At 40.1% G+C, this 15,081-nt stretch overlaps 1 protein-coding gene across 1 annotated transcript; it reads left to right on the top strand.

The window, feature by feature from the left end:
- Window positions 1-1,226: 1,226 nt before the first annotated feature.
- rx1 (retinal homeobox gene 1) lies at window positions 1,227-13,012 on the top strand. The gene is made up of 4 exons (XM_064331651.1): window positions 1,227-1,519; window positions 3,770-4,271; window positions 7,602-7,852; window positions 8,372-13,012. Exons 2-4 carry the CDS (start codon window positions 3,980-3,982, stop codon window positions 8,813-8,815), a joined length of 987 nt encoding a protein of 328 aa, XP_064187721.1. The 5' UTR covers window positions 1,227-1,519; window positions 3,770-3,979; the 3' UTR covers window positions 8,816-13,012.
- The last annotated feature ends 2,069 nt before the right edge of the window (window positions 13,013-15,081 follow it).

Here is a 15,081-nt window from a genome sequence, read left to right as displayed (position 1 = left end):
GTTAAACAGACCTGAGATCATTCTTCTTGAATTGATTATGTCAGTAATTGTTTTGCTTTAGATCTTTAATTGTGATCTTCTGTAATATTACTTAATTGTGATGCTCTGTAATATTTCACATATCTGACATAATTTAAAGTGAATAATTATTTTGTGTTTGGATGTGAAAATTGATTGACATTTGACCAAGCAATCTTGTGGCCAATAATAATAATAATAATAATTTTTATTATGCATTTTCTCTGCTGATGTTATTGCATGTTTTAAATCTGTTTGGAGAAGCAAACATACATAATTCTTTTTAATATCTGTTTTTCTTTCACTCATTTGGCTATTTATGAAAAAAATGGGTTCAGGAGCTTGTCATTTTTCAGTATTATATCTCAAACTATTATAGTGTTTGATTCATTTTAATATTAACACATTCATAGGACGGGGCTTTAGTTCATTGAGGATACAAAAATGTACTGGAAATTTGAAGTCTTTTTGTCAATATTTAGTATTGCTAAGGTCATTCCTGGTTGACCTTTTTTATTTTAAATTGATTACGTGGTTTTCTCTTCCAGATTTTAAGACATATGGAATTAATAGAGTTACTACAACTCCTAGATCAATAATTAGGCCACAAGTAATATGCTTCGTTAAAAGTTCCCAAAAATATGATGCTAATTCCAGTTGAGAATTAGAGCTATTTCTAACATTGAGACATGTTTTTTACTGACTGGAACTGCATGAAGGACATAAACTTCAAACAATGTATAAGCTGGTCCACTGTTATTAAAATTTCACGTGCCATCAAATTCTCTCACTGAACTTGACTTTATTTTAGTATGGGTCAAAAAATTCAGAACTACAAAAATAAAAGAAAGACAATAAAGCAGTTGAATTGACAGAAATGTACTGACCAATACAAATCTAAACATTGGCTAAACATTCACACACACACACAAAAAAAAAACAAGTTATCTCTTCAGAAAGTTTTCCTTTTTGAATATACTCTTTCACTGGAATAATGAAGGGATTAGAGAAAACTTTCAGTAGAACGCCTTTGTCTTTAAAACAATAGTTTTTTGAAAGAAAGTCTTGTCCCGGCTTCATTAGCTCCGGCCTCCTCCTGTGGGGTGAATGCAAGCTACATTTAGAGCAATTACTTGACCAGAAAACAACTGTCAATCATTCTTAAAGGGGAAGGATTCCAATTAATAAACCTCTCTAATCCTTTCGTTTTATGTCCATTCTTCCGCGTACCTCTGTCGTCTGCACGTCTTAGAAAGAGTTTAAACAAAAAAGGAAAACCGTTTCTTTCAATGAAATTTTCATCTATTATATTTGTTTATTCGTTAGTTTAACCAAATGTAAACATAAAATGCGTTGACAATCAAGGCAGAACGGAACTTTGCTTCACTCACAGGACTATCGCGTGGAAAGTCTCGACAGTTGCTGTCGTGTTGAGGGAAAACAGGTGGAATATTGACGGTTGCAGAACCTTCAGGCAGACAGCAAGTAGCCTCTTTGAAAGGTATGTTTTGAGTTAATTGTTTTCCTCATATTTTTTTGGGGAAAATTCAAGTTTGTATTTTACATTTTTATTTAATTCTATCGAATTCTTTTACTATATGAAGTAGGCTACCATTACGCATATGAAGGCTGGGATGTACATTAAAGCAACTATTCCTCCCAAATGTCCAAAATGCAAACTGTATCTCTGCGATATGTAGGCCGAAACGACATGTATACCGCTAATATTAATAACGATGAACATGGTGTTACATGTCACATTACGATAGTTCAGGGGTGCTCGTTATTGTCTGATACACATGCAGTGATCTGAATATGTTTCTTTCATTATTGAAAACATACTTTTCTGTCCGTTGGGTTGATATGTCAAAATATAAACAAAAATAAATATTTCTATATACTAAGACAGGATAACCTTTGTACATGCAACGTGGTGTCTGCCCAATGTGTAGCCCAATTATGTTTAATTATGAGCTAAGAAATTATGACTGGCCCGAAATTACAAATTAATTTTAAAAGAACCAGAATCTGATACATTCACAATTAAATTTCATATATTTGCCTTCATATTTTATGTATTGAACTAGTTATGTCTTACGTCTTATATTTTACTTCATATTGTGTTAATTTGGAACACAATATAAAGTAAAGAAGCGTTAATAAAATATTTTTCAGTCTATATTTCTGAATGTAAACGCAATCAGTGATGCACGGTTTTCCAAATTCAAATGTAGGAAAGGTTGACTGATCTGCTGAGTTGTTTTAAATATTGGCGATATCCTATGTACGTTTAATATTTATTTAGAAACATTGTTATTCATTTATTATACTTGAAAGTATGTTAAATACTCTGCTTAACTGATAAGGCATGATTTCCGTGAGTGGCATGTTTACATGTAAATGATTTTACTCAAGTTGCGCACTACTTTTAAATGGAAAGAAACAGCCATTTGTTTTTCAGGTTGATGTTCTATAATTCAAATGTAAACGTAAACGTAAAAATGTATACTTGTTTCAATAACTGTTGACTGAGTACTGCACACATAAATAAGTAAGTCCTGACAGGTATTTCATGAAAATGAATCAAATTAATTCATAAGGTCAGATTTGTATAAATATATTCTAAGATGTATTGAACATTTAATGTTTCACATCAATAAAGAAATAGCAAACAAGTCAATCAATGTTCAACCTGAAATAGATGTTTCTGAGTAATTCAGCTTCATGTGCTATGCTAATGCACAACTTTTGTCTTTATTTCTTTGACGGTTGGCCTTTTTCTCATTGTAAATCTTTCTAGATAAAAACTATTTTATGTCGTAACTGTATTACTATCTTTCTTCTCTTTCTTCTTCTTAATAATAACAATAATATAGCATAGCTATTTTGCTTTTAGCCCATATGACTCTTAGTAAAAAAACATAAATACTCCATTACTTCAGCTTGATAATTGTAAATAAGAACAAATTGGTTCACTAGAATTTTTCTAGCACCACTTCATACGGTTGAAAATTAATGTATGCTCATATATTTCATCCAATGTCACAAGGGTTTGCCTGCATGACCGTACATTATTCCTGCTTTTTACATGTGACTAGAACATAACCTTCCTCCTGTAACGCATGGCAGGTTGGCCCTACACCCAGCCAGAGCTTCTAAAAGCATACATGCAGCATATACTTTAAAAAGTGATATATAGTTACAATTAAATTATTGGAAAAAATTAATTGATGCTCAAAATATTTCAGAGGAGGATGACTCACTTAATTTTTAAACCATCAAATTATCTCTTTGCACAAACGACAAATGATCAGACTCACTAGATTTTTGGATCTTAAGTGGTAAAAAAGCAATCCCTAAAAAAGATGATCAATGCATTCTCAGTTTAGTAAAAGAAAAGCTCTGACTGGTTTTAAGGTGGCTTACTTCATTTATAGAAGGAGTGGGTTTAGTTTCTAGGCTTTCAAGACTTTGAGATTACAATTCTGGCATGTAACCTACTGTAAGTACTTACTGCATGTACTGTTCACCGTAATACATAATAAGAAAGAAAGTCCTTTCTTAATAGGTATTTTCACCCCTTAAACCAATTTTAGAATTTCTCATTTGACGTTTTATATTTACTGTGGCGTCTACTGGTATCAAGTCAGTCAACTTGAGGGTAAAGATTCTTAAAGCATGAACTTGTGGAGAGAAGAAAAAATGACAATGGTCACAAGATGTAGAACTTTCTTTCAATTCTGTTTTGCAGGTGCAAAGGCCTGTTTTCTGAAGTGCAAGGACACAAGAGCTGTAATTTCCAGGGGGTTTCTCAGCAGATGGTTTCCGCTAGCCTCATTTGAGCATTTTAGCTTTATTTCCCCTTGGGTTTGTGAGAAGACCAGAGCCTGGAACCTCAGTCGCTACAGCGATCATCGACCCTCATTCCCGGCCGGAGGAGAGAACGAACCCCGACGCTCGAATGCATCTGTCACTGGATACCATGAGCATGGTGGACGACGGCTGCCTCTCGCCCAGTAACTTCCACGAGATGGTGAAAGGAGGGGGGGCGGCGGTGGGCGGCCGCGTCCACAGCATCGACGTCATCCTGGGCTTCAGTAAGGACCAGGACCCCCTGCTCAACCCTACGGGCACAGCTGGGCCCCACAAAGCTGATGTGGAGAGCTTGGGGGACCCTGGAAAGCAGGACCCCTCGCACCCTTATGGACACCTCCCCGCCCTGAGAGACAGCACAGAGCAGCCTGCCTATCACAGTGAGTCTCTCATAAGACAGGAAGTCAGCCACACCCACAGACCCTGTTTCCTGTTATGCTCTGAAAGCCTACGTCCACACTGTCAGTTCATGAGAGTGACAACGGTATTCATTTTGGAGAGAGAATATCGTTGTGTATTGCACACACTACAGCAGAGTGAAGTGAAATGAGCTGACTGTGTATTTACAGTAACAGGAGCCACTGTCCTAATTAGGACAGCTGTAAATATTCTCTGTAACCAGAACAACATTTAGGACAGCACAATTTAGCAGGTTTAGAAAATGTACTGAATTCATTTGAAAATAAAAAAACAGACATGAGTTTTTCCGTCTGTTCATGACAAATTGTCATCAACAGATATATGTTTTAGCCGACTTTGTGTAGACCGCAGCATTTGCGTGAACAATGGAGCCAAATTGCGCATGCAGTGCCTTGCATCACACGAAACTAGTCGTCCAGTCCAGTTCTGATACACATTGTATCCACACTCAAATTCAGCAGTCAATTCCTGAATTTTTCAAGTAGTGACTTTGGTTGTTGAATGCGGTTGTCACTCTCTTTCTCAACCTAACTATGTGTGAACGCAACAGGATTAAGCGGAGTGACAACCATATTTAGCTCCAGTCTGAACGTAGCCAATGTGTTGTCAGTCTACAATGAGTACCATGGCCACAAGAAATTTGTAAAATATAATAAGAGGACTATTACTGGAGAAATTAGTTAAAGAAAGGCTGATGACAATTAAAAAACTGTGGTGGGTATTATATTAGATTCTGAGCCTCAAGAACAACAGAATTAGGCACAAAACATAAATGTTGTCAGCTGAGCATTGTAGGACATCCTTAATTATCCTTTGTCCCATTATGAGTTCTGGCAGCCTTTGCAGTTTGGAGTGAGGAATTACAGTTGATGATGCTTTGGATTGAGCCAAGCAAAACAAATGTAGCTGTACAAAGAAACAGTACTCTAAGGACCCTGATGTAACACTGGCCTTTCTGTCACTCTGTAACACAGAGGAAAAATGATCTATAATGTATGGCATTTAATATGGTCATCCTTGTTGACCGAAATATTGTTAGCTCATTCACAGATTTAAAAAAAACACACAGAAAAAGCTTGGGAGGCCTGATAACCCCATTTTGATAATCCATCCGTAGCACTGCACAAATCTTCTCTGCTACACATATGAGTTATGCACAGTGGTATGTTGGCACACATTTTATTTCTGCCAAGGCATTTAATCCATGGTGCTTTTTTCAACCAAGAATTTAGTGTCTGTGATCTTGAGGGTGGAACATGAATGTGTCTTCCTCCAGTCAATATAAAGCAATGTTTCTGTTTTGAACTCCCCCACTCTTGTCATTACATCCCAATATTCTTTCACACAAAGAAGCATTTCACGACTGTAAACATTCCGCTGGGTCCCAGAGTGTTCCAACAGGCTGAGAGGCAGTGAGGCGGTCCGTGACCCCGAAGCGACCTTTCCATTGTGCTGATGTCACACCCTGCTGGAGAGCAGAATGGTCCGCAGACTTCCAGGGGGGCTCTGGCTCTGTCTGTTAATGAGAGGGGGATCAGCGGGCCCAAAAAACCCTGCTCTCGTTAGTTAATTGAGGCTTCCCATATTTTTTTTTTTCCTTTTCTCTGGACTGAATGGATCAAGGAAATTGAGTTCCATTGTTTCTTTGAGACGCTGAAGCTGCACAAACATGAATTCACAAAAGACTGTGTACAGTTTTGGCTCAGGTGAAGCTAAGTCAGCCCTCCTGGTGCTCTGCCCCTCTTGAACCCAGTAGTCCCATTACGTAGACCCCCAAAAATGGAGCTTCAGCCCTTAATGGGTGGCCTTCTTGACACACTCTATGAGTATAAATTCTCTACATTAACAGTCACTCTTCTAGGGCAAAGAGAATAGACTTCTAGAACTTCTAGGACACACTTCTAAAACAAAGTCCTCCCTTGACTTTTCTAGCAGGGAATTCAATCACATTCTCTACTTAATTGACGGGACGACATTTGTCTGTAACAGAAGAAATGCTTCATAAAAAGCATGGATGAACACCAGAACGCAGAAGCATGGATGTTGCCTCTTTTGTTGTGAATGCCTGTGCAGGTTCATTGACCTGACGGTGGTCTCTGTGCTATATTAATTGATTTACCTTTGATCTGCTCCAATCAAGCCTGACATGCAACGTGTTTACACCGCTAATTTCCCGGCGATATTAACCAGTTTTTGTTGGGCCGCCGCTGAATGCTGCAGACACAGTTGAAGCCTTTAGGTAGATTAAGGCTGAGGCCACTTAACCGGGCAGCATCTGTTTCCCGGGAGATTAGCGCGAGGGAAACGTGTAGTGAAAGCCTATGGTGCCATGTTGCCAACAAGTGCCTGTGTTCCCCCGCTCCTCCATCATGGCCCTTCATCATTAAGAGATGAGGCTGAGTGTGGTAAGCATTTCCTTAAGCAGATAAACTGAAACCTGGCAGGGGGAGGCCAAGCTACTGGCGAGGCATATATGCTCCCTGACACAGACACCTGTAGGCAAATGCCTTTTCCCAGAAGAGTAGACGTGCGGTCCTGTGACATACTGTAAGCGGCGTAATCCTGGCATGACATTAAAGTAACGTCTTAACTACCTGTTTTTTTGCGAAGTGCCAACGGACATCTTGTCCCCACTACGACTGTTCTTATTTATGGTCAGGAGTGGGGAAATTATCTTAGACCCAGTCCTTTGTAACTGAAAATTCCCTATAATGTTTAAGGATTAGTTTGAAATCAGAGCCAAGTAAAAGATCAAGAAAAGAAAAGAAGCTTTGAGTAATGGCGATGTAGCAGGTGCTGTCCAAATGCTGAAATGTAATGTTGGTGCAACTGAGGACAGAGACTGAAAGAACCTACTTTTCTAAAATGTGAACACTAAGATAAATCATTTTTTAAAATTAATGCAATAATAATAATGAAATCATTATTATTATTATTATTATTATTATAAATGTTATTAATAATAATAATAATAATAATAATAATAATAATAGTAACAATGACAACAGTAATAATAAATATTGTTATTATTATTATTATTATATAATAATAATACAATTTGGGGAAGTAAAGTGGCAGATAATAGAGGTTGTACTGTAATAATAATAATTTTTTTAATTAGTATTAGTAGTAGTAAAAGTAGTAGTAGTATTATCATCATAATAATTATAATCATAATGTTTTTATATTTCAGTGCACAGCAGTGTACATCGCTCCATTCCATTTCCATCTCACTACTTCATTTGTTCATACCCAGCCTAACCCCCGTGCTCTCTACCCCCCCCGGTTAGACTCGGGCCTGTTCTCCAACAAGTGCGAGGAGGACCTGAGTGAGCTGCAGAAGGGCATGGAGAGCGAGGGCAAGTCGCCCGACCCGCTGGACGAGGAGCAGCCCAAGAAGAAGCACCGGCGGAACCGCACCACCTTCACCACCTACCAGCTGCACGAGCTGGAGCGTGCCTTCGAGAAGTCGCACTACCCCGACGTGTACAGCCGCGAGGAGCTGGCCATGAAGGTCAACCTCCCGGAGGTCCGGGTCCAGGTACGGCCCCCCCCTCTCTGTTACCTTCCAATTTGCTCAAGTGTCAAAGTGCACTTTTGATGATGATGATGATGATGATGATTATTATTATTATTATTATAGCTTAAATATAATAGTAGCTTATATGTTGTTGGTTAAAAACAAAGACACTGAGGGAAGAGGTGAGAGAACTAGAATGTTGTTATATGGTGAAAACAGATGCTGATTCTGCAATACACAGATTTACTTTAGACAGGGTAGTTACAGGGTTAATCATCTAACATGAGTGCATAGGTTTGAGATGATCAGTAAGAAACAATGCACGTGAATTAAAGTTGAAGAACTTTTCTCCTCTCAAGCATCATTTCAGCTATTATGAATTAGGTTTAAGGGACTTCTCTGCATCTTTACTCAAGAGTGTTTTTTTGAAAACATAGACCTTCATCAGGCATAAATACTACAAATGAAAGTGCCACAGTTTTCTCCCACTCACCTTTTTCAGGGTGCCGTGCCTGAATATTTCTGTCTGTCCACCTTCAGGTGTGGTTCCAGAACCGTCGAGCCAAGTGGCGACGGCAGGAGAAGATGGACGCCAGCACCATGAAGCTGCACGACTCCCCCATGCTCTCCTTCAACCGGCCGCCCATGCATGCCAACGTGGGGCCCATGACCAACTCCCTGCCACTGGACCCCTGGCTGACCTCCCCGCTGTCCAGCTCCGCACCCGTCCACAGCCTGCCTGGGTTCATGGGCCCCGCGCAGGGCCTGCAGCCCGGGTACTCCAGCCACGGCTTCCTCAACACCCCCCCGGCCATGCCACAGGGCATGCAGCCCATGGCACCTCCGCCGTACCAGTGTCCCGCCACCTTCTCCGACAAGTACCCACTGGAGGACGCCGACCAGCGCACCTCCAGCATCGCCTCCCTGAGGATGAAGGCCAAGGAGCACATTCAGTCCATGGATAAAACCTGGCAGCCCATGTGACAGACTGGAGACGGCCTGCTTTGAAACTCCTTTTTTGTTCTTGCTTTTGTTTTGCTTTCGCTGAGCTGGTTCAACAACCTTCTGGACGCGGGACTGGAAGCACTACGTAGATATAAGTGATTGTGATATTGTTTTTTTTCTTTGTTCAGCAGTGACATTTCGCACCCAGGTTACGCTCGCTGTAATAACTGCCTGGTTGATGTCGGAGTGGTGACGTATCGGGATATGTTCCTGTTCCGCTTGAGGCCTTGTGTTTCACGCTGGATATCTATGTCACACCCTCAGATCCAATCATCCTCTTGACCCCTGTAAATAAACAGCACATTATCCACAGTGAGAACAACGGTGGCTTTGCTCACTCTGGGAAAGGAATCCCTGAATATTACCTGCAACAATGGCTAATCACATAAGTGGGATTTGGCTGGAAAAGCATTATTATCAAATACAAGAATATAGAAATCATCTTGTTTTAAAAAAATAAAATAAAAAAGTATACATATATTTGTTGATGAAGCAACCTTTGAGTAGGAGATAGATGAGTCCAGTTAACCACATGAATCTTCATTTTGACCTGAAGAAACTGGAAGAAGACCCCAATGGATTCCTCTAAGGAGCATCTCTACTCTCACTTGCTGGCCACTTTTGATCCCCGTTTGAATCAGAATGTCCCAAAGACAGTTGGGCGCTGTCAGTTTTTGGGGCCAAACAGGAAGACGGCTCCAGTGATTGACAGGAGAAATGGCAGATTTCATGATTGTTTTAGAGCCACTATACACAAAATGTACCTGCATATATTTCCCCAAACAGTTCACGAAACAAAACAAATGTGAAATGTATTAATTACATTAATTGAGGGTTTTAATATTCACCGTGTTAGCAATGATATTATGGTTGCAGTTTAATTTTTCAGTTTTCTACCTGGACATTGTGATAGACTTCCAAGGTTGCACTGAGGAGGATGCAAAAGGGGGTGCCCTGCAGAATCCTTTTCAACATTACACATATGTGTTCATAGTTTCCATTTCAGATGCCCATTCTGCCCTGTCTCGCCACATTTGTATGTATGAGACTGTGGTGTGAGGCATGCACACACCTACAGCACACCATTTATTATATAATTCACTGTAGCCCACAAAAGAGCAAAGGATGTAGGAATCACTTTAAGAAGGTTCTAGACTTCACTTATAAATGTAGAGAATGTTAAGTATGCTACATTTTGGAATACAAAAGTTACATCATAATTATTTGATTGTCCATGCAATGGGGGAATTCAGGGTACTCCCAGGCTCACTAGTAATGAACTTAACAGTATTTCTGCCAGCTTGAAAAACTTGAAATACTGTCAGCTTTGAATAGTTAACTTCTGTTTTTCTTTTTATAATCTATATTACATGTTTGGTTTAAGAGTGGTTTAATCCCAAGGGTGAGATTTCCTGGAAAAAGTCTAGTGGTGTCTGGAAGGGGAGGATGTGCAAGACAATCTGTCAGACCGGTTAATTTGGACAGACGTGAACAGCTCTTAACACCTAATTAACTGCTTTAAAAGCGATTAACTCCTGCTTCTAATTGATTTGAGTGACAGCTGCCCTAAGAAAACTTCAGACTGTGTTCGCCCACAGAAATCAGTACCATCCTCCACTGAACTGAAGGAGACAGGCCAACCAGATGAATTAAATTTTATTAAATGAATGAAAATGTATTTTTAAAAGGCTCCCTGGGAGTGGAGAAGCTGGTGCATGCTGGGAATGAGGAATGACAATTATCAATATCTAATAATCTCAAAACTAAAAAATATTGATGGCAAGTATACACTTTTGTTCTCGCTTTTGGTGTGCACACCTTCAGTGCTTAAAGTCAAATGATAAAGAACCGCAAATAGGGGTTGGATCTCCCCCTTGAATGCAGTTACCCTGCTGGACGACAGTGAGACAGAGTGGCATTGGAACTTTAAATATTACTGGTTCATTTCCCAGGAGGTCACAGTTTTTATACTATCCTGTCTTGTAATTTTGCAAATGTAAGCACAGTATAACACTCCAAAGCTATCAGCAAAATTATTATTTTATATAATAACCTATAACAACAACAACAACAATAATATCAATAGCATGTTTGTTTACTGAGCTCCTGATCAGCATGGCATGTTTGAATTTGGTGTCTGGCTGTATTTTTGATTTGTTTATTTAATTGTTTTTTTTTAAATTACATATTAATTATTCCCTTACCCTCAACTGTGAGTTTGTTGAAAAGGCTTGCAGTGGCTTGGTTGCATAGGTCACTTTGGGAAGGGGAAAAAGTGCAAAAATACACACACCAAAATAAAAGCCCTCAGCCCAAATTCTGGGACATAGAATTTTTGTTGTTGTTTTTGTTGTTGTTATGTTATAGCACTCACAGAATGAGAGAACGGCAGTGTGACACGACAGTTGTTTATCTGTGGGTGGAGTTCATTCTCACATACGAAGGAGCATGTCCTTACTTGGGGGGGTGGGGGGGTGGAGCTGGGGGACTGGGCACCAGGAGCCACTGGATCAACATTGTTCTGCCTCAGTGAGTGTCAGAGAAAGGAAATGCATTTGCAGCTTGGCCGCCTGTCACTGCGGGTACGTGCAGAACAGCAGACGGGGACCTGACTGATGTGTCACCCCGCTAAGTTTGCCCATTGTTCTGCACAACCGATCAAGCCCCCTCTTCTTTGTCTGAAGTTCTTGAGGAAAAACGGTCACAGAGTGGACTAATAGGCGTCGCCGCTAAAACACTGACCCTGAACCACTTTAACAATGAAAAAAAAAATCGTTATCTATTTACTCTGTGAAAGATTTTTTTTCCCTTCAAATGGTCATCTGCACGGGTACATTATAAATACTCTGGGTTTAGTACTCTTAAGTATTTGCCATGTTGTTTGGAGAGAGAATGTGTTGGGTTATGTATGCTAACGATGCTAAACATATTTGTTTCGTGGTTTAAAAATGACTGTTCACCTTACATATGTACAGCACACATGTTAAGGTTGATGATTTAGATATAGAATGAAAAGGTTAAGATATAACGCAGTTTGGCATCTGGATTGTTACTACAACCTTTTGTAGGCATGAATATTATTTTTCCAGTTTACACTGAATTTATTCAAAAGCAAATGGTTTAAATTTCATAACTAGTAGTATATTACTGCATGGGTGAAGACAGTTTCCTTCTCACAAAAGTGCAATTTTTGTTAGGATACTCAAAAGTATACTTTGAAAGGATATTCAAATCTTTTTTCTTTTTTTTGCCCATCACTAATGAAAACACTGATTAAAAGTCCCGGTTAAAAGTCTTTGGTTCTTTTAAAAACATTGGAAATTTAAGCTTGGCACAAGGTATAGATCTACTCCTAAAACAAAAGGACACGTTGTCATGGAGTTGGTGGAATGGAGCATTCAAGTATTTTTGTGCTGTATCATACACAATAATGATAACACATTCTCATGAAAGTAATTAGCTGTCCAGCAAGCTTGTTGGTGTTTGAAGGAGCACTTCAGCAACAGTCAATTGGAGCTGATCAGCTATGCTTGTGATCCACTGCAATATTGAATGCTCTGGTAAATGTCTGTTTCTTAAATGATGGATTTAAGGGTGGGGGGAAGGGGGAGGGGGCGTGTTAGCATGTGCTGCTGGGATTAACATAGTACAGCTGAAGTAAGAAAACTATTTTTTGTAAGATTTAATCCTAAAATAATAATTTAATTTGTGCGTCTAATTCACAATTATTAATTGTTGCTGGAATTCTGTACCTCGACAATCATGTGTAACACTTACTAACCTAGTTGCACCTGGTGATTGATGAACATAGAGGCTGAAATATGTGATTAATTGCCACTCTGGACAGGCTGATTTTCTTTTTTCATTCCAGATTATGTTTATAAAATGTTCATTCAATGATATAGTGCAGGGGGACTCGTTTGATACTGGACTAAGAATAAGCCAAAGTATAGATATTTTTTTAATTGAGAAAAATGCACTAGAACCTGGGGAATTAATTTGTGATTCATATCTGAAAGTGTACAGGTAAAATTTTATTCCTGTATGGCCATCATTTCTGCTGCATGTTTCTTGTAATTTTTTTAGATGTTTTCTTTGAACTGACTTCCATGTTCTATGGGAAGAAATTTAATAAAGTTGGAATAAACTTTAAATAAAGAAATATAGTTTGATAGAGTTCTATGCTGCTGGCTCGTTCTTCATTTTTGTGCACAAAATGTGAGAAGTTTTCACTCAGACGCACACTTGGGGAGGATCACAGACACACGAACATGATGGGTTGCCCTCCACTCCCCCCCCCCCCCCCAATGGCCCCCTCTTACCTCTCCCCTTCCCGGGCTGAATGTGGCACCCTGCCAGCCCGTTAGGAAGATGAGGTTCCAATCAATCAGACTGGTCTAGGGGGTGGGGGGTTTTTGGGGGCTCACTGCTCCCTAATTGCCCCCAGGCGTTGCCGCAGCAGCACATGTTCCAAACGGGCTGGTCCCGCCGCGTTCGCATTAGTAGCGTGTGAACCGCACTCCCGGACAGATGGGACACCGGGAAGACCTCTTATCAAGGGCCATCTGGGTCTGGAGCGCCAATTGCGTGCGGGGCACGTCTCAAAATGAGATCCGTCAAGTATGCTCTAATTCCGCCCGGAACGTGTATGAATTTGAATAACAGGTATAGTTTACCGATATCCTAAATGTATATCATCCAAACTTGGAATGGTATACATTTAGGATATCCAATCAAATTGAAATTTGAATGACCTAAATGTTCAAGCCATCCCTGTTTTACACTAAATAACTTTACCTGTGCTAAATTAAAACTTTTCTTGCTAACTAGTGTACTGTATGTTTAATTTAATGAATGGGTCACTAATTACTGAGTCATAGATTTAGAGCAGCAGTGTTTGTATGGATTGGTGGGATGTACTTAATGAAAGTGTCCCATATAGCTGAGTAAAAAGACTCAGGGATCACAGTTGTTGTTCTCTGTTTTGGTATTGATTTGCATGGAGGCTATCTTCTGAGGCTGGGCACCAAAGATGAGTGCTGAGACAAACAAGCAGCACTTGGCCTAAATGAGGTGACAGCGCGATGAAGTTGCTCGGGAAGTTTGGGGAAAAGTAGCAACCATTGTAAGGGAGAAAGAGGGGTGGGAGCCAGGGCAGGATGGCTGCTCATCGGGGTTAATGATGTAGAAAATCCCCCAATTAGAGCCTTTTCCTGCAGGCCAGGATGAGTTCAGTGCAGGGTCCTCTGACAGCTCAGGGATTAGTGCCCGGTCCAGGACTGTGCAGACACTGACTGCTGGACATCTTGGCACAGCGTGGCTGGGGCCAAGGTAGGCATGCGTTGAGCTCGAGCGGTGTAAAAAAAATTTTTTTTAATTCCACAAGGGGGATGACATTGTAAAAGCATGGGAAAGGAGCAGCAGATCAACTCCAAAGCTTATTCTGGGTCTGTGTCCGGAAACACAACAACCTGTTTTCCTCTGTGGTCAATCTGGGCCCTGTGGCTGTATCTGCACTTAGGACAAAAGTTGCTTTAAAAATACTGTATATCCCTTGGTGGTGTTCTGCCTCTGCTGCAGAGTGAAGCATTTTATATTTGGACACTCAAAGAGGTGTTTGGTACAATCTTATGCAGCAAGACATTCAGTGTTTTATCAACTCTAAAAAAAACTGTTGATACTTTGAGCGAGTATAGTCGTAGTCACTATTGTATGTGTAAAATACATTCAAATGACATAACATTCTAATCGTCACTATTTATTTTAGAACTAGTCATAGCAAATAAAGAAAAAGTAGAGCTTTTTGTACCATCAAGAGTCAAGTGAATACTCTCCTCCAAAAAGTATTTTGTGTACCTAATCTCTAGCTCTGCATTACCCTGGAAGTGGCCATTTTGCAAGTATTGTGAACACTAAATAACAGTGCCATGAACAGTGCAAGTCACTCATCTGTACATAAACTGACAGTTAATCCGTGACCTCAGTTCCTGAACACTCTGAGGCTTGGCATCGCGGTGCCTTCTCATGCTGTTTCCTCAGCAAGGTGACTATTAATCCAGGAAGGCCACTGCTGGAATGCGACTAAGTTCTGCGCCCGCTGGATTTTTCATTTGCTATCTAATGAGCCAGCGGAGAACGGCTCTGCCAGTGCCAACACAAAGCAGACAATAGGAGGGAATCCCACGTGAGGATGCTCCTATCCACCTCTGCCAGTGAAAAGTCAGCTTTTTAGGAGGAATGGTTAA

Source organism: Anguilla rostrata, chromosome 4 (genome assembly GCF_018555375.3).
Source record: "Anguilla rostrata isolate EN2019 chromosome 4, ASM1855537v3, whole genome shotgun sequence".
In the NCBI taxonomy this organism is placed as follows: domain Eukaryota; kingdom Metazoa; phylum Chordata; class Actinopteri; order Anguilliformes; family Anguillidae; genus Anguilla; species Anguilla rostrata.
Note: the sequence above shows the minus strand (reverse complement) of the source record. Positions and strands in the feature narration are given on the sequence as shown.

Excerpts from the sequence above, each read along its gene's own strand:
- rx1 (XM_064331651.1), top strand. The coding sequence starts at position 3,980 with ATGCATCTGTCACTGGATACCATGAGCATGGTGGACGACGGCTGCCTC. Across the intron at positions 4,272-7,601 it reads AGAGCAGCCTGCCTATCACA|ACTCGGGCCTGTTCTCCAAC; the intron begins GTGAGTCTCTCA and ends CCCCCCGGTTAG. Across the intron at positions 7,853-8,371 it reads TCCCGGAGGTCCGGGTCCAG|GTGTGGTTCCAGAACCGTCG; the intron begins GTACGGCCCCCC and ends GTCCACCTTCAG.